General features: G+C 50.2%; 2 protein-coding genes across 2 annotated transcripts; both read right to left on the bottom strand.

Annotated features, from left to right (window-relative positions):
* Window positions 1-56: 56 nt before the first annotated feature.
* Window positions 57-14,345, bottom strand: LCAT (lecithin-cholesterol acyltransferase). Its single transcript, XM_081336047.1, has 6 exons — window positions 12,947-14,345; window positions 5,798-5,954; window positions 4,413-4,528; window positions 3,330-3,425; window positions 2,205-2,429; window positions 57-1,847 (listed from the first exon to the last, which is right to left on the bottom strand). Exons 1-6 carry the CDS (start codon window positions 13,089-13,091, stop codon window positions 1,300-1,302), a joined length of 1,287 nt encoding a protein of 428 aa, XP_081192173.1. The 5' UTR covers window positions 13,092-14,345; the 3' UTR covers window positions 57-1,299.
* LOC308672837 (uncharacterized protein) lies at window positions 14,345-27,355 on the bottom strand. The gene is made up of 5 exons (XM_081336045.1): window positions 25,953-27,355; window positions 22,420-22,561; window positions 20,988-21,200; window positions 18,824-18,937; window positions 14,345-18,733 (listed from the first exon to the last, which is right to left on the bottom strand). The coding sequence occupies exons 1-5, from the start codon at window positions 26,518-26,520 to the stop codon at window positions 17,671-17,673; spliced, it is 2,100 nt and encodes a 699-aa protein (XP_081192171.1). The 5' UTR covers window positions 26,521-27,355; the 3' UTR covers window positions 14,345-17,670.

Here is a 27,355-nt window from a genome sequence, read left to right as displayed (position 1 = left end):
TTTTGTATTGAAGGCTGTTAAATACTTGTGACCTTCTTTCTGTCTTATTAGGGGTAAACGCTTTTCAAGTTTAGTTTTATAAAGACCCGTGTCTTTTGTAGCTGGTCTAGTGAATCTGAGATAAGTGAGAATGGTTAACTCTTTCAAGTTGTCCGTCTGCTCAGGTCTTTGTAGCCACGGCCCCCCCTTTCCCTTCAGAGTGGCTGCTTTCTAGGGCACAATTGTTGATGCCAATGCTGGGGAGTTGGAATTCTTTCTCAGTGTTAATATTCAAATCTTTTTTGAGAATGGCTAACTCATGTGTAGATATGGGATCCCCAAAGGATCCTTTAAATTCATGCATGGTCCTGATTGTTGCCCAGCACTGAATCATTTCCCTCAATGGCCGGTCTTGCCCATTTCGCTGCTGTCTTTCAGCAAACAGTCATTTTGGTGCAATCAGTGGCAAACCCCACTGGCCTCCCTAGTATAAACATTTTACACTGAGTGGCGAAGGACCAGAACTGATCCTAATCCCCTCTGAACTTTCCCAGCAAACTCCCTTAGGAATGCAGGAGCGATTTGTTGTGTTGCCCCACGTTGGGGCATATTCTGCTCTGTTGTGTTGTACCGTGGCTTTATGCAAATTGGTCATTCTGCATCCATTTGTTGCTGGGGTTAACAACAACGCTACTGCTAGATGCTCAGCAGATAGCAGAGTTCCTTGACAACCGGAGGCTATTCCTAAAACTCTTCTCTTTGGAAGAGAGTTAGAGACTTGCAGGATTGATGTCAGCCTTATAAGGTAGACCAGACAAGAAACAAGGCCAGATGTACTAATTGTACTTTATTGTAAAACTATATTAACAGAAACTTGCAAGTCTGCAGGTACAGATCTTCCACTGCCTCCTTTACAGCCTGAGAAACCAAGAAGGGCCTCTTCTGAGTCTCTTGCTCCACCCACCCTACAGCTGCAGGCTATGCCCTCTCTTATCTGCCCACCCCTCTGGCAGCGTCTCCAGGCCCAGCCTTCCAAGATCTTGGCCACGTACCATTAGGACTTCTGGAAAGTGGCTGCTGCTCTGCAGAAGCCCATAAGCAGTACGGGTGCTCTGGCCTTGTTAAATGGTCTCCTGAAAATGTGGTGGAAAATGGGAACAAACCCTGGGGGGCCAGCCAGCATTAATTGGGGCAGCTGCTCCCTTGAGCGTTTCCAGCTTCAGGGCTGTGACCGTGTGAGCATTCGTGTTCCCTCCCCACGCTAGCAGAAGAAACGGCAGCCAGTTTCTCAGTGGGGAGGGCTTCCCTTTATATGAAGATTCAGAGGTCTTGTGCGGCAGTCACATTCTCCAGGTTCCCAAATAGGATTTCACTGATGTATTGCAGGGTACGATTGTCAAAGACCATGTTGAGGTGCTCGGCTCCAGGCAGTTCCATGACATGGACTTTCTCATTCTGCTGGTTGCGAAACCCCTTGCACAGCTCTATGTTGCGCCAGCTAACCAACTCATCCCCGTCCCCATAAATGATATCCACTGGGTCCTCGTAGGGAAAGCGGTCGTCATAAATGTAGGTCTCTGGAGTGGGGTATCCAGTGCCAAAGAGGCAATAGACCTCCACGCCTGGGGCTGGCAGCCGTTCCAGCAGCTCCTTGCTGTCGTTCCACATGAACCAGCCGTCTTCAAAGTTGATATCGTGGAAGAACTGCTGGTAGTCCCGGTAGGTGTAGTTGTAGAAGGGGGTAGAGATGAAGACGTGCGTATCGGACCAGGCTGTGCGGGCCGGGAACAGCCAGGGACTGTTTGTGGACATTCGCTTTTCCTCACGCAATTTAATGTTAGACATAACAGGAATGCCCTGATGGTCACCTGCAAATGGCACCAGTGGAACTGCATTATTCCATTATCACTTTCAGGTTTGCTAATTTGTAATAAAAAATTGCATTACAATGTTATTTAGCCACAGAGAACAGCTGGTGAATAAACTTAACAAGATCAGTTTTCTAGGGATTCTTCCCTCTTCTTAAAGGTAAACCAGGTGAAAAGACAGAAATCGATGCCTCTCCTTTTTGTCCTCAGAAGGGCGGGGAAGGTTGGGGCAAGATACACCCAGGATCTTTAGTGGGCAGGATGGGGAAAGCTGGAAGCCAGGAAGAACAGCTGGCGCAGCCCAGCTCCATGCAGGCCCCGGGGAGACGGGGCTGCAGCACCCGGGCAGCTACTCACCCGAAGCCAGGACCCACATGGTTTTCACTGTTCCCCCAAAGGGGGCTCCGAGGGAAATGAAGCCCTGAACAAAACGGTCCTTCCAGGCCTGCGGCTGCTGGACCAGAAAGTAGAGGATGTGCAGGTTGCCCAGGCTGTGGCCAATCAGGAAAACCGGCTTCTGGTAGGCTTCAAACATCTCTTCGATGAGGCCCTGCAGCTTGGAGTAGTAGTCCTCTTGCTCGGCTGTGGAAAGAGGAGGAGCATGGGAGGGGAACTGCACCCCCACCTCCTGGGCCCCAGTGGGAATCTTCCCAGTGCCAGAGGGCTCCTTCCACTCATTCCGCCCCCCCCCCCCCCCCCGAGGCTGCAAGCCAACCATCTCCGGTCCCTTGGAGTCTTGCGGTAAACGCTGTGGGAAGGGCAGGTGAGGGGAATTGGGGTGGGATGCTCCTGGGGAAGACAGCTGACCCTTGACCCCTTTCTCACCCTGATGGTCAGCCCTGATGCTGAGGCTCTGGGTCCTTGGTGCCTTCCAGCTGCCCCCCAGTCGCCAGGTTGGGCTGTAAGGAAGGATGCCCAAGGCAACACTCTGGAATTTCATCCCCCCCCCCATCTCTCCATTTCATGTCGCATTTTATTCAGTTATTTGTCATGTCAGGATTTCAAGTATGGAGAAGCCAGGGATTGGTGGGAAATATTAAATCCCTGTGATGACTTGCTATACTGTCAGGCACATATGGACCGTGTTCTTCATTCTTCTTAACCCAGATTTCTGAAAGAATAATGCTTAACTGGGAAAAAGTTAATGCCAGTTTTCTTCAGTGGAGAGCAGAAAATGGCTTCCTTTGCCCCCTGCCTTGATCCTATGGTTGCTTTGCGGGGGACAGTTAAAAAAACAAAAGAATGACCAATGGAAAGCCTGAAACTAACGATCAGGCTTTAGTGATTGATTGATTCACCTTCGGCAGAACAGAAAACAGTAAAAAATGTTGAAAAAATGGACTCCCCTGCTGCAGGATCTGAGTTGGAGATGGCTGATAGGGGGCGTCCTTCAGGGTGGGTTCTGATGACCCTCCTCGGCCCACCCTCCCTGCTGATACCCCTCCGAGAGCAAGGCCCCCCGCTCTGCCCCTGCGTACTCACTGGGGCCGAGCCTCCAGTCGTAGGGAGCAGCTCTCACGGTCTGATCGCGCACGTAGCCGTTGTTGACCAGGTGCTGCACCAGGGTGTGCATGTAGCCTAAGAGAAGGAGGTTAGTGGAGGGCAGGGCAGGTATGGCTCTCCTCGGGCAAGGGGCTCGAAAGCCCCCCTGGAGTTTCATGGTCCAGGCGTCTGCTCATCTCCTTCCCAAACCTTTCTTGATCCCCGTCAGGAGAAGCCAAGCGGTTTTTAGAAAAGGCGCCAAGATCAAAGTGATTCCCAAGAGATTCACGCAGATCCTGCACTGCCTGGTAGCAACTTTTGAAATCCAAAGTGTTGCCCTCCGCTGAGCACCTCTCAAAGATCCCCCATGTTTCCAATGCCTTCAAGAAAGCAGGAAAATCGTAATGTGATTTCCACTGCATTATTGTCCTCCCTAAACCTATCTCTACTTGAAGGGAGAATGGCCACCAATTGACCCAAGAAGGGCTGTGGTTGCTCTGCCACACTGGCAAGAAAGCTGCCTGTGGAGCTGTCTGGTCAGGAGCTACCCCCCCTCCAGTCATCATAACTCTATATTGGACCCCCATGGAGGGAGGGCCCTTGTGCAGGCAGCCCACGCCAACAAAGACCAGTCATAGGCAGCCTACGGCCCAAACTCTCTGCCATTATTTCATGCAGGAACACCCGGGAATCCGGGGAAACCAAAGACTCGGAAGAAGAAGTCATTTGAGGATGTATTTCACCCTGTTGGATTTCTCTCCAGCTCAGGAAAAGCTGGGCTGGCTTTCCTAAGCTGCTTTTTTCCAGTATTTGGGGCTGGATTTGACCCAAGGGCTGAGTGTTGGCTCATCCTGACCCATTCTGGATTGCCATCCTGAAAAAACAAGGTTTCCAACCACTACTTTAGAGAAACGATGCTAAATACAGGTCCCTTCACATAGACCAAGTTCTGTTGTTGGAGAAATGCTACTCAGAAGTGCTGGCAGAGGATGCCTGAAGAGGCCCAGGGCTAGAACAACCTGCCATACAGGTCAAGAGGGAAGAGCTGTTTGGGGTGGGGCCTCCTCCCTCCCTCATTCTTACCAGCCAATTTGCCACCGTCCAGGTATTCCACGGAAAAGGTCTGGCCAAACCCGGGAACTCTGATGTGGACCCCAGGGGAGTTGGTTATCCTCCGGGTGGTTTTATTGTAAATCACTCTGTGTCCCCCAAGGGCGGGTCAAGAGAAAACACAATCATTATTTTAGGCTGTCCACTTCCAATAAAGACCACCTTTACCGGAGAACTTTAAGGGGATAGGTATCACACTCAGGATCACTAGCAGCTTGATGCCTCAAATCGCGTGGACTGGAGGCCTCCCGGCTGCCTCCTGGGTTTGTGGTCTCTGCCAACAGGTCCTGAAAAAGAAGGCTCCCACTGAGCCACCAAATGGCACCGTGGGGCATGGGGAGTCTCCCTCCTGTCAGAATCTGACCCCCACCAGTAAGTATCAGCCTAGAGGGCATGGGGGAGATTGGGGGCTGCCAGGGGAGGGAGACGCCTGCTGCACTGGGCAATCCATGCCACGTTTGTCTAGCCATCTTAAAACAGGAGTTGCCCACCTTTTCAGGGATGCTAAAGCCATGATTAAAACTAACTGCTGAAATAGCAACATGGGCTTGGACCGTGAAGCCCTTCTTGATGCCTGCCAGCTGTTTATTTTATTTTTATTTTATTGGATTTATATACCGCCCTTTCCCGAAGGACTCAGGGGGACTGCACTTCTAATCTAAGGCAGGCCTGAACTCAGCCTGCCTAACAGTTGATGAAGTGGCAGGGGGGCAGGAAATGGGAGCCCCCAGTCCAGCCTGCGTGTCCCAAGGTAAAAGCAAAGAGTCCATCAGGATCAGTGACCATGATAGAGACCAGGCAGTCTATAATTACAAAATCAGTAATTCTCTGAGGTTCACTAGGGGACTGGGGGGAAGAGATGTTCCCAGAAAAAGTTAATACTGAGAGCTTCTATTGGAAAGTTAGGGGATCATATTTGCACTCAGAGCTGAGGTGAAGTGAATGAGAGACGCACTCAGTGACTGCAATAAGTCCCAAAATGCTTTGCTAACTTTTGGCTTAGCATGCTCTTGAATCGGCCACTGATCATAAATCGTGGTTTATGGTTTACCAGAGCTTGTGCTAGTCACCCACTTATGTTGTATAAAACAAATAATGGCTTAGCACAATATCATGTGTTTGGGAGATGCTCCTCAATTTGCTGCTTGAGGGGTGTCTTTGGGGTCCCCTCTCCCTCGGCATCACCCCCTCTCCTCCTCGGTCTGGGAGCCAGGGATAACTATGGGAAATCGCGATGGGGGCCACAAGGACCCCATCCCAACAGGCAGAGGAGAGGCCAAGAGTAGAGATGGTGTGCCTGTGGGGGGGAGGCTTGCTTCTGTCTGGGAAGAGAGAGAGCGGCTCCCCCACAGACATACCTTGTGTTGTCGATCCAACAGTCCACTCCAAAAGGCAGGAACATGTTGAGGTTCAGCCAGATGGTAAAGTAATCCTCAGTCTTGCGATAACACATCCAGTTCACCACATCTGGCTTGTCCAACTTCGCCTCCAGCTGATTCCCGAGGAACCCAGGCACTGCAGTGACAGAGAAACAGAGAAGGCAACTGCCTTTCCATCCCCAAACCAAATGGACAAAATGGGGGTTCCTGTGTGCCCTCCTGTATACCTGGGCCCTCCCCTTCTTCTGGCTTCAGCTGTGTCCTGAAAGTAAGTGGCAAGTGTATCTCCCTACCGTCCTGTCCATCCTCTGCAAACAACTGCAGCTGGCTAGGCAGCTCCTGCCCACCAGAAGAGGATTGCCCCAGACATTTCCTCGTAAGGGGAAACCCCATTATTCTTCTTGATCTGTAGATAGGGTTGGGGGTGAGCCCGCCCCAAAATGGCATTTGGTTGTGTTTGATCTTTCTGGATGCACATCATCTGTCCTTTTGTATTCTGCCTTTTTAATTATGAAAAGTCCCTGAAGCACCAAGTAGAGATAAGAAAGGATCTGTCCTGCGGCAAGACAAGTTGGACGGTGGGGAGGAGAACTCCAGTGCTGGGCTGGAGAAAAGAAGCTCAGATCACCAAGATTGGAGAGATTTTTCCTCCAGCCCAGCCCAGGAGTTCCCTTCTGCACATGGAGGGGAGCTGCACATCTTTTGGCAGGCAGCTCTTTTGCTCCATCCGCTAAATGACTTGGGCAGTTGCTTAACACTTAACAACTGCAATGAGGAGCCAGGATTGTGGTTGTTCAGCAAATCAGACATGTGGACATCTTGCTTAACAACCACAATGAGAGAGTTCACCCCGGGTGTCATGGCGACACGGATTAAAAAAATCGGAGCTCTGGTTTCCTAGTGCAATTTCGCTTCATCTGGAGACCCAGAGAGGTCGGAAAGTTGCCCTGGAGAGGCAACGAGGAGGAAGGGAAACCTTGGGAGTTCGGAGCCAATGGCGGTTGGCCAAAATGGCCCAGGAAACTCTTTAAACAGGCGGGAGAAAGGCTGCCAGCAAATACGCAGACAGCCCAGGCCATAGACAGCTGGGGAAGAAGCAAAGAGCCGCAGCAGCAGCACCACTGAACAGCTGACTGTCAACAACACGTGAGATCTGGCTGAGATTGTTCTTTATTTCTCTTCCCTATGGACTTTTAAAATATAAATCCCTGAATTGGATAATTTTTTAAAGTAAAAAACCCAGGAAGACTTGGGAAGAGGAAAGTTAAAAGCTGCGAGAAATCTGAAATGGGGAAACAAAATTAAAGAATATAAAAAAATATACAGAAAAGATTTGAGACTGATTGAAAAAAAAGATAATTTTTTTTGGCTAACTTTTTTGATTTGGGAAGATTTTTTTACTTTGTTGTGAAACAGCATTTTAAATAAAAGTTTTATTACTGGATAGACACATTACAATTAATGAGGACATCTAGTGGTGAAGGAGGATACTACAATAATACAGAAAGAATCAGAAGAGTGATGACCTTGAAACATCTGTGCTAAACAAGAACATTGTGATTCTACAAAAGAAAAAACAAAGATTTTTTAACTACATCTAACTCTAGACATAACTATTATAGAAACTATTTAGAAACAGAGGGGTTTTTAAATTTTTGAACTGACAGAAATATCTGGATTAGACTTATGCAATTGTTTTTTTTAATGTTGCATTACAGTTTAAAGCAGTTGGCCCTTTTTAAAACTTGGATTATAACCTAAAGCAGTTGGCTTCTTTTTAAATTTGGATTATAGCCTAAAGTAGTGGGATTTCTTTTTCTAAAGTTGAATTATAGCCTAAAGCAGTTGGCTTCTTTTTTCTCTTCTCCCTGTGGATTTACAAAATTTGCCTGATTGAACAATGAGTGTACCAAACCTCACTAAAATTACAAAAAACCCTGCTTCTACACCCTCTTCTAGAACATCTAATCCAGTAAGTCAGGGATCTATTGAAGCAATGTTACAACGAGAGAAGGCAAACAATCTCCAAAAAGAGATGCACGTGACTTTACAACTAATGAAAGAAATGATGTAGAAGAATCACCAAGAAACAAAAAGCAATCTTGATAAGCTAAACAAACAAATGCTTGACATAAAGACACAATTTGAGGTTCATCAACAAATGATTCTTCAAAATGAACAAAGAATTTAGAAGGTGGAAGATCAATCAGAAGATACTGGGGGGGAAATTGAAGCACTAATGACAGAATGAAAGATTAGAACAAGCAAATCAAAACTTAGAAGGAGCGGTTGCTGCCTTGGAAATGGAGAAAGCTGTACACTATTTGAGATTCCAGAACATAGCTGAAGAGGAAGATACAGCAAAAGTGATTATTAATCTATTAGCAGAGGCCCTAAAAATTGAAAGATTGGAGATGCAGCAAGAAGTGGATGAATATTTTTTTTTAATCCCATTTATATCCCGCCCTTCTCTGAAGACTCAGGGCGGCTTACAATCTAAAGCACAATGTGCTTAGCAATAGCCTTCATTCTATGTATATACCTGCTAATTAGGGCTTTTGGGGCCCCCAAGCGGCATTTTTACAAAGTCAGCTTATAGAAATATTTAGAATGAATTCAAGTTACGTGAGGAAACACAAATTGCCCAGAGAAGTCCATGTAAGATTTATGAAGAAAACAACGGGGTGAGATATTAAGAATCAGAGATGACCCATTACAACATATAGATAAAGAAATAGTAGTGCTGAAACAGATTCCCAAGAGAATAAGGGACACTCAAAGACAATATCATTTCTTGACTATAAAGCTGATTGCAAAAGGAGTAAATTTTAGATGGCTGCCAGAAGGGATTCTAATCAATTGGAATAATACAAGATATCAATTGGATTCGGTGTAGAAGGCAGAGGATTTTGATGAAAGATATAGAGCATTTCTGGGAGAAAGAACACAATATCAACAAGAGGATGGAAAAAGCCAGAAACAGACAGAACAAACAATAGAGGAAACAACTACACAAGTGGAAGAAGAAAAAGAGAAGGGAACAGTAAGAGAGCAGAGGATTACGAGATCAACAAGACCTAAATATAACTATATCAAAATGGAGAAGGAAAATGGAATTTTTCACTGAATTTTTTTTCCATCAAAAACAAAAAGAATTTTCAAACAACCACAGAAATTAAACATTGATATAATTTGTTTGCAAGAGACACACATAAAAAACCAACATCATAAATTTTTGGAAAATTCAAAACTTGGAAAACTTTATTAAAACCTTCACAGAAAAATAGTAGAAATAGAATATCAAAATATATGCTTAATTGGGGATTTTAATGCAATAGCAGACGGGACATTACATTATAAAAGCAGTAAATCAGGGAAACAAGGAAGAAAAAGATTAACTAAGACTTTTTTAACATGATAGAGGAAATTGGTGTACAAGAGAAACGAACCCAGGAAAATCACAATATACATTTTATTCTAATAGTCATAAATCTTGGTCGAGAATTTATATGATTTGGATGATGCCTGAATTAAGGGTTAATATGCAGGAAATTGAAATAGAATTAGATCAAAATGTCAATCGCATTTTCTGGGACTCTCACCCTTCCTGTTCCCCAGCATTGATCTGGCAATTTCTCCCCCATTTCTCCTCTTGCCACCCCACCCCCGAGCAGCCTTCCCGCCCTAAGAGGGGCAGGTGCTTTGGAGCCCCTTGGCCTCTTTGACCACCCACCAGCCCTGCACGTCCACGAAAGGGCCCACTTCATGGAGAGGGGCCTTATGAAGGTGATGGTTCTGAGGCTCCCCTCCTCCCCCCCTTTCTTCAGTACCTCTGCTTAGGATTAATGGACCCAGCTCTCTCTTTCCTTCCCCTGCTCTGTCGTAAGGCGCTGCTCCCCCCAGTGAGCGGTTGGCTGAGAGAAGACTTGTTAGAGGAGCTGTACCCACATTGCCTCTTTCTCTCTCAATCTTTTCCTCCTCTCTCCTTTATCTCTTGGCTCGTGTTCCTCCCGCTTCCTGTTTTCCAAATCTTATCAAAGTTGAGAGCCATTCACCTAAATGTGTGCTTTTTGATATAGGGCATCACAAGATAGGAAGGAATAAAGACCCTAGAGGGAGATAAATTAACAACTCCCACCTGGGTTGTCCCACTAGAAAAACCTCAGCAGCAATTAAGAAGAAGCAGAATAGCTGGAAGGGACCTTGGAGGTCTTCTAGTCCAGCCCCCTGCTCAGGCAGGAGAGTCTTGGTGGAGCAGTGGGCTAATGCCTCCTTATACCAGCTGCCTGCAATTAGTGCAGGTTCGAGTCCCACCAGGCTCAAGGTTGACTCAGCCTTCCATCCTTCCCAGGTAGGTAAAATGAGGACCCAGATTGTTGGGGGCAATAAGCTGACTTTGTAATAATGCCACTGGGGCGGGGGGGGGGGGGCTGAAAGCCATAATAAGCAGGCATATACATAGAATGAAGGCTATTGCTAAGCACATTGATTTGTGCTTCTTAGATTGTAAGCCGCCCTGAGTCTTTGGAGAAGGATGGGATATAAATGGGATTTTAAAAAAACCTATACCATTTCAGACAAGTGACTGTCTAGCCTCTTCTTAAAAAATCTCCAGTGATGGAGCGCCCACGATTTCTGGGGGCAAGCTATTCCCCTGGTTAATTGTCCTCGCTGTCAGGATGCTTCTCCTTAATTCCAGGTTGCTTTTCTCTTTGGTCAGTTTCCAACCATTGTTTCTTGTTCCTCTGGTGCTTTGGAGAATAATTTGGCCCCCTCAAATACTGGAATACTGCTATCATGTCTCCCCTATTTCTTCTTTTCTTTAGACTAGCCAAACCCAGTTCCTGCAGCCGTTCTTTGTATGTTTTAGCCTGCAAGGAACTGGCAGTTCTCCCATCCACCACTCACTGTCCTAGCGGGGGTGGGTGGCAAAGGCCCATTTCCTGGCAAAAGGTCAAGGAGAAAGAGGGCGTCTGTTAGTGCTAAAGAGGGAGGCTGGCTGAGGCAGATCCCTTATGGTCCGGATAGCCGATTTGCCAAGAGCAGGGGGAAGCACCCTCTGGACATGTCCCAAAGTAGCAAGCGGCCTTGGGGGTCAGGAGCCACCCTGTTTAAAATCAGGGGTGGGGACACAGGATACCAGCCTCGGTAGGGTGCCTCACAGCCGTGGGAGTCATCTGTCTGTTTCTGTACCATTTCCCATGTCAGAACAGATGCAGAGATTTGAGAGTCCATCTGCCTTTGGGGGGTTTTCTTCCTCCTCCTCAATTTTTATATCTTCTCCAGGCATCCACCAGGTGTGGTCTGTGGGTCATGATGGCCATCACAAAAAAGGTGGACAAAGTTTTGACCGCACTATCGTGGTTGTCATCTTGACTTTTTCAGCCATACCCTGCAGACATCTATGTTACTTCATTTGACTGCATTGTACTCACCTGTTACAGACTTGCAATTAAACATTGATAATTACACATTTCAGGATTGTACAGTCTGAGAAGTACATCTGCTTAATGAACATGATGAGCCTTCCTTCTGCAGCCATTTACTGCAGAAATGCCCCTGCAGGGGCCAGGAGGCATTCTGCACGCTGGAATGTCTGCCTTCCCTGTCAACCTTGGGCCAGGGAAGGTGCCGGATGGTTTCTTAGCTCCGGAAGTGGCCCTGCCTCTGGGGATCTTTGGGAGCCCAACCCCCAGCCCTCCTGGTTTTTTCCATGGCCCTGCTGTCCCTGCAGTTCTGATGGGAACTATGCTGGCTGTTCCCTCCAGGCAAACAGTGTCATGCAAACAAGGCAAAGTCCAGCAAGCGCCATTCAGGAGCCACTACTCTGTGCAAGAAGATAATCTCCGAGATCAAAGGGAGGCAGGCAGGCTGGCTGCAGGGTCATGTGGGGCAGCGTGCTTGCTCCCTTTCACTGCCACGGAAAGGGGGATTTGGGGGGGGGGCTTTACCCTTTCTGTTGCAGCAGCAGCAGAGCAAAGAAGACGGCACCAAAGTGGTGGCCCTTCTTCCCATTGCTGGGAGCCCCCAGGATCTTCTCTGGCTTCCCACCTGCAGCTGCCTCTTTGAACAAGAGCAGACTCAGCTCCTCTTTCTCCTCCAAAAAAGAACATTCTGCTAAATGTCTGCAGCAACTTGTGAGAAGAGCTCAAGGCAGATTCTTAGGAATTCCTAACTTGTTTGTGTCTAAATGAGTTTAAAGAACTAAGGAGAAGCAAACTGCAAGTTACCTGCTTAAAAGTGGTGGCTGTGCAGTTGGTAAAGTTAGCTTCCAGATCTGATTTGACTTCATTCTGCATTTTAATGGGCCACAGCATGGGGGAGACACCAACATCTGGATTGTGAACGGAAGGAGAGTCAGACCTCCGTCCATCTCCAAACCCAGCGTGCAAAAGGGTCATTCCTTGAACACTGGCAGCTGCCGGCCATTTGGCAGCTTCCTGCTCGTGGCAGAGCTGGGCTCCTGATGCCCCCCATCCAAAGCTTTGCAGACTCGCTCTCCCTTCCCAGGCACCTCCGTCCCTCCGATGCCCGGCAGAGCAGATGAGCAACGGCAAGATGCCCCACCGCCCGCAGCCCTGTGAGCGAAGCAGGGCGATGGGTGGGGAGCGGCCAAGGGTGCCTGGAGCACAAGGCCGCCGGCCCCGCTCAGGCACCGTGCTTGGGGCTCGCCCCCCCCCCCGGCGCAAGGCAGCCGGTCAAAGGGAAACGGTCAGCTCCTCTCGGACCCGGCCTCCCCTGAGTGCTTCTTCAGTGGCAGAGAGTGTTCAGACGCTGGAAAAAGGAACCGGGCGCTGCCACGTGTCCGCGGGAGCTTGGCCTCCCCGGGATCTGCCATCCCAGCGGCTGCAGAATGATTCGGTCACCGGTCAGCTTCGCCTCCGACCTACTGCTAGCCGCCTGCGAGAGGCCGTGCAGCGAGCCCGGGCCCTTCTGCTGCCAGGCGGCTCTCGCCCCGGTCTCCTCTGCCGGCTCTCGCGGGGACCGCCCGGGCTCTGAAGCGGGCACCGAGAGCCCCCCGTGCTCAGCCCTTCCGTCTCGTGCAGGGAAGCCCCTTCTCGGGAAGAACCCAGTGGCACCTCCCTCCCTCCCCGCCCGCGGCCCCCGGGCTGTCCTCGGCCCACTCACCCAGCACCACGGGGGGCGTCCCGTTGGAGCCGGCGGCTTCTGGGGTGGTGCTGGGCGGGAAGAGCACGTTGAAGAACCAGAAGGCCCGGCCGGGCTGAAGGAGCGCCAGGAGCAGGGCAGCGCTCCATCCGGCCAGGCTCCGCATCCTGCGCTGCCGAGAAGCCTCTGGCCCGCCCAGCCCGGGCTGGCGAAGGGCGCTCCGCTCTCCTCCCGCGGGCAGTTGGGGAAGGGGAGGGGCGGGAGGTGGGGACCCACCGCCCCAGGCAGAGCGGCCGGCAGGGTGAAGGTGAAGGTCTGCTTCCAAAGCCCCCTCGGACGGGCCCGCCTGGCCTCGTGCGGGGTGGGGAAATCTCGGCCGCTCGTGGAGAGAGGAATCCGAAGGCCGGAGCTCCTGCGAACAACGCCAGCCAAGCAGCTGCCAGGCCCATTCCTCTCCCTGGCCTCCCCCGGCGCTTCCTGGCTCTGGAAGGAAACCAGGCAAAAGCCTGGGAAGCCGGGCTGGGAGACTCTCCTTTCCTCAGCTGTGGTGGAGAACATTTCTGGAATCGCCTCAGCGGCTCCTTGGCTCCCGTTTAAACAATTTGTTAGACATAAAGTAGCACGTGAGCCAAACTTTTGTTTAAAGGTGGATCCAGGATTGTCTAAATCAGCTTGATTATAACATTTACTACAGCTTCCAGTGTTGCGTAAAGCAGTTGATAATGGGGTCAGGGATGAACCCTGGCTTGGCGTTTCTAGCCCCAGACTGTGGCTGACATTTGCTGAGGTGACACTAAAGCCTTGCTCCAGTCCAAGACGACCAATCTGGAAGTTGCGAAGATGAATCACTTAAGCTGCCCCATCTCCTGGCACCACCGATGGAGCAGATCCAGCTTCTGCCACATGCAGCGTAGCTTCCCAGTCATTTCAGGCCGCACCTCCCTCGCTGAGTAAGTGTGGCAGAATTTCAGAGATGCTTAAAGATTTCTACTACTCAATGTGAACTGAACAATTTATTATAAATGGGCAATCCCTTGCCTGGGAAATAGACAACCCTGTTGTAGACCATTGCGTTGTCAGACTAGAAGATGCTTTGATGGAACCAAAGATTGAGGCAAGATGGAGAACAGATATATGGGTCTGGCTTTCAACCTTCCCTCATAATATTCCTAAGTGGATCCTACCCACTTTATTCCAGGAGTCGTACATAGCTATTTTGAAAATGAGAAGCATCCTCTGAATTATCCAAGCTGTCATCTGATACCCTTGCAAAATGTTGAAGCTCATCTGGTACAAAATTATAGAAGGCATTACATTCTATAAATTAGCAGCACAGCTTGGTTTCATGAAATGCCATCAAATTTCTGTTAATATTAGATTATCTGAATGCTGATAATACTGCAATATGTTTAAAATATAGTGCAAGCATTTTTATTTGAAATTAGTTACAAAATGGATTTTAATATAATTTCTTGGATAAAACAATATTTTTAATCCTTCTGCTTTTAGAGGCTTAATAAGATTGTCTCTTATGTAAACACAGGAAATATGGAACACACCAATGTTCCGTCTTGTTCAATATTTAATTTAGCGTTAGAACCCTTAGCGTGCTTAAGGACAGTCTGGGGATATCCAAGGTAATTGTGCTGCAGGAACAGGATATAATTTGCTGCTTTATGTAGAAGCTATGTTCGGCCTTTTATTATCATCAGAGATCTTTACCCAGATTTGTTGAAATGGTACAGTGATAGTTATCTGCTTTTCAAATACTCACGTCATTTTCATTTTCAAAAGTGAAGTTTTCGGAATCTCTTTCAACACTATCTGGAGTTCTGGTGGCCAAACTCCATAACACACACAAAGGCCTCCTCCTCCGGTTTCCGTTGGTGGCATCTTGAACAGTCTCTTCCTATCCACTAGTCCTGCTAAAGACTTTGTGCGCATATTTTAAACTTTTACTTATCTAGGCCTTAAACCAGGGGTCTTCAAACTTGGCCCTTTTATGACTTGTAGACTTCAACTCCCAGAATTCCTCAGCCAGGCAGTGCATGGCTGAGGAATTCTGGGAGCTGAAGTCCACAAGTCATGAAAGGGCCAGGTTTGAAGACCCCTGCCTTAAACCTTTGGAACTTCAGCTTTCCAGGATTTTCCAGGCCTTCAAGAGCCAGTTTGGTGTAGCAGTTGAGCCATAAGGCTAGAAACTGGGAGACTGCGAGTTGGAGTCCCACAAAGAACACAAAGGCAGAAAGCCAGTTGGGTGCCCCCGGGCCAACCACTTTCTCTCAGCCCCAGGAAGCAGACAATGGCAAACCCTTCCCAAGAACCTAGTGAGGGAAACTCCAAGCAGGCACCAGGTCAGCACAAAAGAAACAAGAAACCACAAGTGGTGGGGACTTCTGTGACCACGTTTGTCCAAAACAACACGGCAGGAGTCTTTTCAGTTAAACAGCAATCCTCTATCAGTGTTTCTTCATAAGGGAATTGTCAAATCTAGAGCAAGTGTTGTTTGCTTGTTTTGAAAATTAATCTACTTCTGTAATATTCTTGTAACTAATTTTTGCTAAACCAAAACTTGTGCCGTATGTAAATAAGATTATGCGCTAAACTTATATAAACCTGCTATGACAATCAGAGACCTCACTGGTGCATCCAAAACCAAGGTCCACATCAATCCCTGGATTCCAGCATCAGATGGATATAGCAGATCTCCACCGCACCCACAATGCTTGAAGGCATGACCAGCCGATGGCCAAGAGAAAACAGATATTCCTCGGGTTTCAGCCTTCCTGTGGAACAACAGGCATGGCCCCAAATGAACCCACCCAGCTTGAGACGGTCCCCTCCCCACAACCAAAGCCTCCCACCAGAACAAACCCCTGGGACAATTCAGTCCAAAGGTTGACTGGTATAGAACAGGCTAACAACATAATTCTATTGTTTGATCTCCATGTATTAGTTTTTCCTCCAAATACCCTCTTGAGGTCCAAAGGACAATTTATCATCAGAATGGGTGGTTTTCAATACAGCAGAGACTGCAGCGAGTCCAAAGCTTCTTCATTCATCAGCCAAATGCAAGGCACCTAGAACTGGCAGGCCTTTTGCTCTTCTTCTGGTCTCAGAGGAGCCCCAAAAGGCCTCTCGTCTGCGGCTCCCCTCACAAGGGAACGTTTAGTCAGAAAAGCCCTTCCGGGCCTCAGAGGGAAGATCTCCCTCAAAGGGCTCCACTGGGGTGGCAGGTGGGAGGGAGAGAGGCCCCCAAAGCTCCCTGGCCCTGGTGGGTCAGATGAAGGCCTAGGGAGCTGAATGGGGGGGAGGGGGATTTTTGGCTGGCTTGCAGAGCGAGGGCCTTGGGCCTGCCCAGCCGGGCTCCGTGGTACCAACCCGGGTAGAATCCTCAGCTCTTCCTCAACAAGGAGCCATAAGTTGCTTCGGGATCCAGAGTGATCATTTTATTGGGTTGGCCTTGCTTTCCCTTCGATTCCATCCATGCACCTGACACAGAACTCCAAGACCTCAGCCCCCCACCCACCCATTCCTTGCCAGCAAGAAAAGAGGATAAATAGAGAGGGAGAGCTGCTCTTCCCAGAAGCCCCTGGGAGAGGAGGGGAGTTTGGGCACAGGCAGGAGAGGGGAGGAACACAGTGGGGGAGGTAAGTGCCCTCTTCTGCCCTCTCTAACCAGCAACGGCCTTCCAGGCTCCTCTTCCAGCGCAGCAGGCAAAGGAGGGCAACAAGACAGCTGGGTCCATGCCGAGAACTCAGGCTGGGTGATAAATCTTAATATATATTATGCTAAAATACTTCAATTGCTATAAAATGCTGCCCCTCTCTGAGGGTTAAGAGAGCCCCGATGTTTTGGGGAGACCCACATGCTCCTTGAAAGCCAGGACAGAGCAGGGCAGGATGGAGGAAGCGGCAGCAGCCAGGAACAGAGGCCTGGCCGAAGGACTCGCCTCCCCCACAGACCGGAGGCAGGAGCCAACCAGGCCCAACCCTGCACAGCGGTCCCCAGTCTGACTCTGCCACGCTTGCATTTTCCCCCAGCCGGGTCCTGGGTCCAGGAATGAGCTGGACTTTCAAGTGGCAACCCACAGGAGCGCACGCTCCCAAAATTGAAGCTGGCGGGGTGAAAGAGAGCAGGCCCAGAGAGGAAGCCCGCTGCTTTGCCAGGAAGGAGAGAGAAAAGGGGTCAAGGCCCTCCACAGCTGCCAGCTCATCAATAGCTACTGGTGGATACGTGGGGCAGGCGCATGACTTCCCCTGGTCTGGAGGCAGCACAAAGGGGAGACAGCCAAGGCCACTTCCAAGCAGGTGGCTCTGCCGGGAAAAGTCAAGCCCGCTGCCTGCCTGGTGTAGTAGGCCAATTACCTCAAGTTAAACTAGGAAGCCTGGAGAGGCATAGAAAGATTCTGCATCTCCTGGAAATGCTTCTCCAAGACCTCCAGGACATCCAAAGTTCACTTTCAACTCTCAAAAGCGCAGCCTCTTCCACTTTCCACATTCTCCAGAGCTTCCAGCTGCACCAGAGCAAGCTAAGATTTCCTCCATCAACCCTCAGAAAGAGGGTTTGTGTGAGAAATTGAGAGTGCAGTGGAACATAAGGGGAAACCCCGGGCAAAGATGCCACGTGGATGCCGGGAGCTGCTTGGTTGGCATTCTCACACAGGAAGCCCCTCCTGAGAGAGGATGCAGGCAGCCAAGCACAGACCTTGGCAACTGCTCTCCTGGCTCTTCTCTCTTGCACGCCTAGATGACGTGACAGCAGTTGAACTGCCCCAAGGACAGCAGGCTCTCCCTGGAGCTGGGCTGCATCCGGAAGGCCAGGGCCTTTTCACAGAGCGGGAACTGCAGGAGCCGATCCTTCAGGTTGGCGTTCTTGCCTTTGGCTGGGTCCAGCTTGATGATGCTGTCTGCGAGGCTGTCGTGGCCGCTGCCATTGCTCTGGCCATCGCAGCGGGCTTTGGCCCAATGGGGAGGCCCCAGCTCCAGGCCCTTGCCCTCTGCTCCCGGCACCACATCGGCTCCAGGCGTTCCTGGGGTACAGCCACCCTGCAGGAGAGCGGTGGTGCTCTGGGCCTGGGGGCTCTCCTCCCCCACCTCCAAGAGTTCCCCAACAGGATCTCCTTCCCTCAAAGGAAGAAGGCCACTCTGCTCCTCTTCCTCTGCCAGGAGGGGCTCAATTGAGCCAAGCTCCAGCCCTGGTCTAACAGTGCCCCCTCCCTGGCTGCCTAGTGGGGTAGCTTCCTCTGGGGGTTCAGCAGAGCTTCTCCCCACTTGCAAGCTGAGGCTGCTGCCTGGCTCCTCCACCTGTGGGGCTCGGCCTGTCCCTGGCTGGCTGCTCGGGGATGCGTGCTCCAGCGGAGCTGGCGGAGGGGTCCCAGGCCCCTGCTCAGGGCAGGAGGACTTGGCCTGTGCAGGCATGAGGCTCTTCCCCACTTTGTAGTGGGCCGCAAGGGCCCGGCAGAAGAGCAGGGACGATGACGTGGTGCTCTGGAAGCGGCTCATCTGCTCTTGGTTCAAGGAGGAGGTCCGCCGTCGAGAGAGGCCCGGCTTCCCTTCTGCCTCTTCCTCCTCCTCCTCCTCCTCCTCTGAAATCTGCTGCAAGGCGAGGGTGCTCTTGGCAATGCCTGTCTCCACGAGGCAGGGCTGGATGAGGGCTCGGAAGCTGGAAGCGGACCTGCCCTCGCTGGAGGCTGAGCGGGAAAGGAGGGGCTTCCCGGCATACTCCGCAACGCTATTTTCCAGAGCGCTCTTGGTGGCTGGGGGCAGCTCTGTGGGCAGAGGGGGACAGGACTCAGCTGGCGGGCTCCTGAGGAAGAAGAAGGAGCAAAGAGAGGAGGTGAGCAGCTGTGAATCCCCCTAGCCGAGACCAGCGCTCGAAGGGCCAAGGGGGGCTTGCCTGCTCTGGAGCTGCTCAGCCAGGCTCTGCTTCTCCTGCTTCTCGCGCAGAATCCGTTCAGCCAGCAGGAAGTAGGTAGCGGTGATGTGATTGTAGCGCTTGGCCTCCAGGGCTCTGCAGGGAGACGCCAGGCGGAAAGAGTCAGGCGCAGACACAGGAAGAGACTCTACTCGCTTTAAGGGCTGCCCAGTAACTGACCGACTGCCCTCCGGCCTAGACTCTAAGCTCAATCAGCTGTTTACCAGAATGCCCTTGTGCTCAATTCCTTAACAACAGAAACTAAGATAATAATCTCATCAGTGAACCAAAGTCTGTTTCTACATGCAGCTTGGTACATAAAGTCCAGCTGCCTTAATTATGGATTTCTCCTTGGGCTTGAAACACATCTGGAACATCAGCCTCATCTTAGGTACAGGTGTGTGGCTTAATGACAGAAAACTGGAAGACATGGGGGAGACTGAGCATCTTAATTTATTCTGTGGCTACGTCCCCTCAGCTCACGTCCAACTTCTTCACTGTTGGATTCTATTCTTCAGGGACCTGGCCCTTTGGGGTTGGTTCTTCTGTTGCAGGCCACAGTTATGCAATCACAGGTTTGGGTAAGCTGTGCACCATGTTTCAAGCCAGGAATGGGGAACCATGGCCGTCCAGAAGCTACTGGGCTGAAATCCACAGCATGCCATACCATTAACCAGGGAGGCTGTAGTTCACCAACACCTTACATGGCTACAGATTCACTTTTTCCTCTATAGGCAACTGGAAATATAGGCTTTAGCTAGCCAGGTAGTCCTTGCTTAACAGTAATGAGGAATGGAATGTCTATCAGCCAGCAGTATAGTTAAGCATGATCTCATGTGATCACATTGCTTAAGCCATGGCAATCCTGCAGTCTCTGTGGCAATCCTTAAGCAAGGATCATGGCTGGTATGAATGTGTGTTGTCACTGGGGTGGGGGGTTATTATTTTATTATTTTAATTTCTTTTCTATTGTGCTTTTATGTCCTGTAAGCCACCTTGAGTCACCATGTGCAAGTAGGTGACAATATAATGTTTTCTAAGTAAATAAGTAAAAATCATGGGTCATTAAGTGAGAAACTCATGTGACCACGAGGACTTGCAACTTCCAGCCGACTTTCCACAAGCAAAATCATTGGGGAAGCCCGTGGGGAGTTACAAATCCCAGTAGCTTGTGAGCATGCTGGAGGGTGAGTGAGTACTGTAGAGTGAAGCAGGGCGATATTGTGGTAAATGATGCAGTCCATGGCACGAGTGTGGGCATGAATTATCTAGGATCTTGTACTCAGTAGCACGGCTCCTCAGGGGAAAAAGCAGTGGGAGCAACTTCCAATCTTCTCTGCCAGTTTCTCCATTGATTTTGCTTGAGGGAAGCTGGCAGAGAATGTCACAAATGGCAATCATGTAAATGCAGGGATGCTGGGACAGCTAGAATTTCTAGGACTGGTCTTAAGTAGCACTTGTTTAGCACCATTGCAACTTCAAATGGTCATTAAATGAATGGTCATTAATCAAGGATTAAAGGTAAAGGTAAAGGTTCCCCCGCACATGCGTGCTAGTCGTTTCTGACTCTAGGGGCCAGTGCTCATCTCCGTTTCAAAGCCGAAGAGCCAGCGCTTGTCCGAGGACGTCTCCGTGGTCATGTGGCCGGCATGACTAGACGCCAGAGGCACACGGAATGCTGTTACCTTCCCACCGTAGTGGTCCCTATTTTTCTACTTGCATTTTTACGTGCTTTCAAACTGCTAGGTTGGCAGAAGCTGGGACGAGTAACAGGCGCTCACTCTGTTACGCGGCACTCAGGATTCGACCCGCCAAACTGCTGACCATCTGATCGACAAGCTCAGCGTCCTAACCCACTGAGCCACCGCGTCCCTTAATCAAGGATTACCTCTGTCTCAATTCATGTCCATGTCTAAACTCTGATTGAAGTTCCACAGTCAGAAGTTCATGGGCATCGTCAGAAGCCACTTTCGGCCTCTGAGCATTAAGGAAACCCCAAAACATCTTCCTGATCATTTCAGCTAGCAAAGCTCTGTCCCAACCAACTGAAGATCAGCTTGAATGGTCCAGTGGCCCTGATGCTCAAATCACATCCCCCCCTTGCACAACCTTCCTTAACCAACGCCCACCCCAGAGCCCCACTCACTCCTCGATGGTTTCTTGGTCTGCAATATGGCCACACATCATGGTCTGGATGATGGTCTCGTGCTCCTCCGCCAAAACCCTCCTGTGTGATGTCAGTGGCAGAACAGAGCGGCTGGCTGGGGAGGGATCCACCCCCTGGAGCCACGGGTGGTTTTCAATTAGCTCCAAGGACGCTCTTTGCTTGGGGTCCCGTTGCAGCATCTGGGCAATAAGGCTGTGCAAAGAAGGGCAAGAGTGACTCAGCCACTGCCCCCCAAGGCCCTGCTCTCCCCCCTCCCAGTCCATGTCTCCTCAGGGACCCCAAGGCAGAAGACAGAGGTGAGGTGAAATGGGGCCTTGGAAAGGCGTTACAAGCACCCGGTGCCTAGCAGGGGACGCCGCCTCCTTACTCCGGCGCCACTGATGTTTCTTTGCTCAGCAGAAAGTGTGGCTCAAAAGTCTCCAGGGTTGGCAGAAGCGCAGCCAGCAGAGCCCTCGGCCAGGCAATCTCAGGGGAGATCCGTTCCCTCAACCATCAGGGCAGAACAATAACAGTGACCGGCTTCGTGCACTTGCAGTTCACCCAGACTCCAGACTCCGTGGCTGAACTCAGTATTTGTAATTATGTACTGATTTATGTACCATGTTTCCCCAAAAATAAGACCGGGTCTTATATTAATTTTTGCCCCCCAAAAGCAGAATAGTGCTTATTTTCTAGTTAGGTCTTATTTTGGGGAAAATATGGTACTAAATGCATCTATCTGGCTGAGGATCTTAACTGGGGCTTATTTTTGAGGTGGGGCTTATATTACGAGCATCCTGAGAAATCACGCTAGGGCTTATTTTCCAGTTGGGTCTTATTTTCAGGGAAACACAGCACTTATTAGATACGTCCCACCCGCCTCATCTAGAGGTAGGCCTACATAACAGCTTTTCTCTGAAGCTGCACCACTGGCAAGTTTGCTTTTAGGTGCCATTCAAGATGCTAGTCATCACTCCCAAAGCCCTACCTAGCACAAAGCCTGGTTATTGCCCATCTTCCTGGCTGTGTCGAGTTCCTTCGTATCCCTCTTGGGACTCTGAGAGGGTCCCTTCTCTGTCACAGTGCCTGCCCTCCGCGGTCTGCTCCAGTGACGAGGAGCCATGAAGAGCCACCTCTTGCCCGGCTCCCCCGGCCTCGTCCCATCCCGTGCTATGCTTGCCATCTTTTTTCCTGCTTTTGAACTGGGTGTATTGTAACTTCTCTGATAGTTGTGAATCACCCAAAGTGGTGGGGGTGGGGCTAGAAATGTAACAATAACTAAATAATAAATAAAACAATAATTAGCCCCCTGGGGGGTTCCTGCTTGCCCACAGGCTCCGTGCTATGAATACCACAGGCAGAGAGCTTGAGGCTGCTTCCTAAAGAACAAGGCAGGGACAAAGAGGGAGGAAATGGGGAGGGGGGCTCCTACTCTGCACACAGGAGGGAGATGCCTGATGGCATCACGTAGCGACAGTCCAGGATCATGGTCAGGGTCTCGCTGTCGTTGGCCTCCTGGAAAGGGGGATGTCCACAGACCAGCATATAAAGGATGACACCCAAGCTCCAGATATCTAGGAGAGAAGAAAAAGAGGAAACTCGGCTGAAGAGAGGCCCTCCCGTGCTCCGACACGTCTCTCTCCCGCCCCTCCACAGTTCCCGGCTGCCCCAAAGTCACTGAATCAAACCCTCTCATTCCGCCGACTTCCAAGGCAAACTCAGTTCTGCAAGGGACGTGGCCGATGCCCTGTTTGTGTGCCAGTTAAATCCTCCAAACCACCAACATTACGAAGGGCTTAACCGCATCGACTATTGAACTGTCAGGGGGTGGAAGAAAGCCTTGAGTTTTGGAACCTGAAACTCATTAGCTCGGCACCTTTTTGAAAGATCAAGAGAAGCAGATTTTATAAACCCTTCCTCGGGGCAGAGAAAGTTAATGTGGAAAAGAGGTCAAAAGAAGTAAGAATTCCTAAAAAGAATTTAGGAATCATTTTCAGTTGTAAGAATATGATAATGAGAAAAAGTGGAAGAATGGGAAATCAAAATGTAAAGTGACGGATAGCTAAATGGCCAAGAAAAAAAGACGTGCCGTTACCTTCGAAGTCTAGAAACAGTGTCAGGAAAACAAAGATGTAGAATGAATTGAGGCTGGCAAATCATACTAAAAATAATAAAGATAATTTCTTCAGATACCTTAAAATGAAAAAAAGAATCCATACATCAGCTGTCCAGTGAAAAAGAGAAAATGCTAGCAAGCAATGGAGGTGGAGCTACTCAAAAACCCAAATTATATTTTGGTTCGGTTTTCAGGATATGGTGAAGAAGCGACTGGAAGTTACGGCTGAAGCTTGAACTGACAGAAACGTGGTCAGGAGAGATTTCTTTCCTTTGAAAGAATTTAAATCTCCACAGCCACAATAATTGCACATTGAAACAAAAGTCAAATGCAAAGGGGTAAGATGGGGATACATTGAAAAAAATTATGGCTGGATTGGAAATGGAACATAAGCCATTACTGTGGTATAGATTAAAAACAATGACCTTGTTTTGGGCTGCTGCATTAATATAGTTTCCAAATACAGTTAAGCTTTTGCCCCACTTGATTTGCTTTTAGCCAGACTCACCTGACTAAATAGAATAAATGATACCTGGCTGAACAATAGCCACTCTGAGAGGGACCTAAGAGTCCTGGTGGGCTATCACTGAGCCAGCCGTGTGCTGCAACTGCCCAAAAGGCCAATACAGTCCTGGGAAGCGTTGGTATTTCTTTACATTGCACTAGCGAGATCACAATTCTGGTCACCGCAATGCAAAAAATGATGCGAGACCTTAAAAAGAATGCAGAGAAGATCAACAAAGGGATCTGAAGGCTAAACCACATGATGAACAGTTAGGGGAGCTAGGTATGTCCTCCCTATCAAAGAGAAGGATTAGGGGTGACATGATAAAAGTCTCCCACTACTAGAGGGGCTGTCACAGAGAAGAGGGAGTAAACTCGTTCTCCAAAGCACCTGAAGGCAGGACAAGAAGTGACAGGTGAAAGATCCAACCTGGAAGTAAGGAGAAATTTCCTGGCTGTGAGAATGGAATAGCTTGTCTCCTGGAGTCGTGGGTACTTCATCACTGGAGGTTTTAAGAAGGGATTGGACAGCCATTCGTCTGAAATGGTATAGGGTCTCCTGCCTAAGCAGGGGGTTGTACTAGAAGACCTCCAAGGTCCCATCCAGCCCTGTGATTCTATGATCTGGAGTGCTGAGCTCACTTTCAAGCATCCCACTCAAGGGTATTCAGCCACATGGAGAAGGGCCAGAGGAGGGCCAGTTCTTAGTTTCATTGTCATGAAAAGAATCTGAAGGAGCTGATTTTGCTGAGGCTCAATAACCAAAGACCCAGGAAGGTTTTGAAATTGTGGGGGTGGTCCTCCGACCTGCAGAGAAGTTCCACACCGAAGTCATGTGGTATCTTCTCAATTTCAGTAAGGAATCCCATGGATCCATCCATTTGACTGATCTGGGTGAGGATTTCAGTTTTATAAAATGTTCCCATTGTAAGCCGCCCTGAGTCTTCGGAGAAGGGCGGGATATAAATGGAATTAAAATAAATAAATAAATAAATAAACCAAGCCCACATCAGAAAATTTACCAGAAGCAGATACAGGTTGGCTAAAGATAAAATTCCTACACAGCTTTATCACCGTATCTAAAAAAACAACAAATTCTCTCTTCTTCCAATATCTGATTTCTTATCTATAAACAAATCCATAAAACATCATCATTTCAGTTCTGGTAGTTCATAAGTATTATTAGAAATAACACATCTATGTCAACCTTGATCAAATAAACCAATGTTATATTCCTTCCTTTCATTTCTAACAATCTTGAAGAGTTGAAAGTGGATTTAAAAATGACAGACTACAAGAATGACATGGGAAAGGTATTTACCTCCGGAAGAATTATGTGGATTCCACCTTGGGGGAAAAATCATCTGGAATAATATTTACTTTCTAGCTAATTCTTCAACTAACCAGATAGAGTAATCAAATCTACATGCTGCAAACCCTTCAAGGCTCCAGCAGCTCACAATATCCATGGTAAACTCCCATCCCCACCCCTAATATGGGAACTAAACTAAGTAATAGGGCACAACTGCTAGTGGAATCCCCTCCACAGATGGAGGGCCTCGTCAAGGGGCCAGTCTCTCCTTTGTCTAAAATAGAAAAGAAAATCTGCTGAAATCTGCCCACAAATCTTGCAAGCAAGGGATCACTCTGGCAGAAAGGCTCTAAAGCATTTCCTGGTTCATCATCACAGAATGGATCTAAAACAAATGGGAAAGAGAGGCACAAGGGGTGATGGGTAAGCGTGGAAGGGACTGGGGAAGATGAAGAGCTAAACTGATTTTAGCAATTAGGGAAGGAAGGAGAAACTTCTAGTCATCTTAAAATGTTCGGAAAGGAAGGCTAGCTAGCTCTGTCCTGCTTCCCCATAGGTTTGTCCCGCTGAACAACTGCAACCCAAAGAAATTCCTACATGGACCCCACATGGATGCTGCTCGACCGCCATCAGCCAGGCAGCCCTCCTGCACGAGGGTCGGAACCAGCTTTAGGCCTTCGGAACTTCTCTGGCTCGCTGGGAACGTTGCTTGTGGGTCAAGAAGCCAGAAGAGAAATTCCTTCTAGCCAGAGACAAGCCAGCCAGCCAGCCAGTCACTCCAGGCGCCCTCCCGGAACCGCCCCCCACCCCACCCCAGGAGGTGCCTTGCTGTTCCTCGGAGCTTGGCCGGCCCAAGGCCAAGGCGGGCCCGGCGGCCCGGTCCACGCAGCGCCCGCGGGTCAGCCGACATCCTGCGGGCCCCGCGCCCTCCGCTCGGGCCGGCCTGCAGGCGTCGCGCTGCCCCTCCTCCGTTGCGCGACGGGAGTCCCCGGGGCCCCCGTCCCTCGCGGGGCCCAACCGCCCCGGCCCTTACCCACGGCGGGGGCGTCGTACTCCTCGCCCAGCAGGATCTCGGGGGCCGAGTAGGCGAGGGAGCCGCAGCTGGTGGCCAGCATGGTGCCCGGCTGGAAGCAGCTGCTGAAGCCGAAGTCGGTGAGCTTGACCACCCCTTGCCGCTGGAAGAAGAGCACGTTCTCGGGCTTGAGGTCGCGGTGCACCACGTGCAGCCGGTGGCAGTAGGCGATGGCGTGCACCACCTGGGCGAAGTAGCCCTTGGCCCGCGCCTCCGCCAGCCCGCCCGGGCGCCGCGTGAGCAGGTCGAAGAGGTCCCCGCCGTCGCCCAGCTCCAGCACCAGGTAGAGCCGAGCCGGCGTCTCCAGCACCTGGTAGAGGCGCACCACGTTGGGGTGCTGCACCAGCTTCATGCAGCCCACCTCGCGCCGCAGCCGCGCCGCCGCCGCGCCGCCCAGCCGGCCCTTCTCGATCACCTTGACGGCCACGCGCTCGCCCGTGAAGACGTGCCGGGCCAGGCGCACCTCCGCGAAGTGGCCGCTGCCCAGCCGGCGCCCCAGGTCGTACAGCCCCGCCATCTGCCCCTCCATCGCTCGGGCCCGCCGCCGCCGCCGCCACGGCCCGAGCCCGGAGCCGCGAGGGCCCGGCGCTCTCGCCCGCCTCGGTGCGGGCCTAGCGGCTGGGCAGCGCGACTCGAGCTCGGGCGGCGGCGAGGCCGGAGCGGGCGGCGCTTCTCCCGGGGCAGGACAGAAGGCGGGCGCGGGATCGACTCCGCCGGAACATCTCCCCCGCGAGCGCGGAGCTGCTTCTCGTGACACGGAGCGCTCCCGGGCATTTAAAGGAACATTTTCCAATGTCTCCTCCAGGCCGCTCTAAGTAAGAAGACAGAGGCTTTGGACCGAGGACTCGTTGCCGTTACAAACGGACCGGTTCCCGAATCTTGCACATTAGGGAGCCTTTACCCAAACTGTGAACATTACCCGTGTCTTTTGGAAACCCGGGTCTTTTCTGATCCGATGCAGCTGGCTAGACTTTATCCATCCCTCCTTCTCTTAAGGGAGAAACTGAGGTTCTTTAGTCAGGCAATTTGGCCTGCATCTTTCACATCTTTGCTGTGTTCTGACAGCTCGTTTTACATATTTTTTTACTTTAATAAGGTGCCCAAGAGGGGTCCCAGCCACCATATACTAGGGGTCCTGATTTGTGGCCACCAGAGACCCAGAGGCTCTCCTCCTCCTGCAGTCTAGAGGGAATTGGGTGGGCTGCAATCTTTGCCCAATAATGGATCCTCATCAGATTGAAGACAGTGACTTCAACAAAGATTCAGGGGCGACATTTACCAAATCTTCAGGTTATAAAAAATGGAAAGAGCTAATTCCCTAGAAGAAACACAATTCTGAATGATCAAGACTGGATGGAGAAATG

This window comes from Vipera berus (assembly GCF_964194415.1).
Source record: "Vipera berus genome assembly, chromosome: 10".
Lineage (NCBI taxonomy): Eukaryota > Metazoa > Chordata > Lepidosauria > Squamata > Viperidae > Vipera > Vipera berus.
Note: the sequence above shows the minus strand (reverse complement) of the source record. Positions and strands in the feature narration are given on the sequence as shown.

Coding starts and splice junctions, on each gene's coding strand:
- LCAT (XM_081336047.1), bottom strand. CDS start 13,091: ATGCGGAGCCTGGCCGGATGGAGCGCTGCCCTGCTCCTGGCGCTCCTT. Junction 4,529..5,797: donor TGTTGGATCGACAACACAAG/GTATGTCTGTGG, acceptor TGGGGGACACAG/AGTGATTTACAATAAAACCA. Junction 2,430..3,329: donor CGACTGGAGGCTCGGCCCCA/GTGAGTACGCAG, acceptor CTCTTTCCACAG/CCGAGCAAGAGGACTACTAC.
- LOC308672837 (XM_081336045.1), bottom strand. CDS start 26,520: ATGGAGGGGCAGATGGCGGGGCTGTACGACCTGGGGCGCCGGCTGGGC. Junction 22,562..25,952: donor GTACGACGCCCCCGCCGTGG/GTAAGGGCCGGG, acceptor CTTCTCTCCTAG/ATATCTGGAGCTTGGGTGTC. Junction 18,938..20,987: donor GACCAAGAAACCATCGAGGA/GTGAGTGGGGCT, acceptor GTCTCCCTGCAG/AGCCCTGGAGGCCAAGCGCT.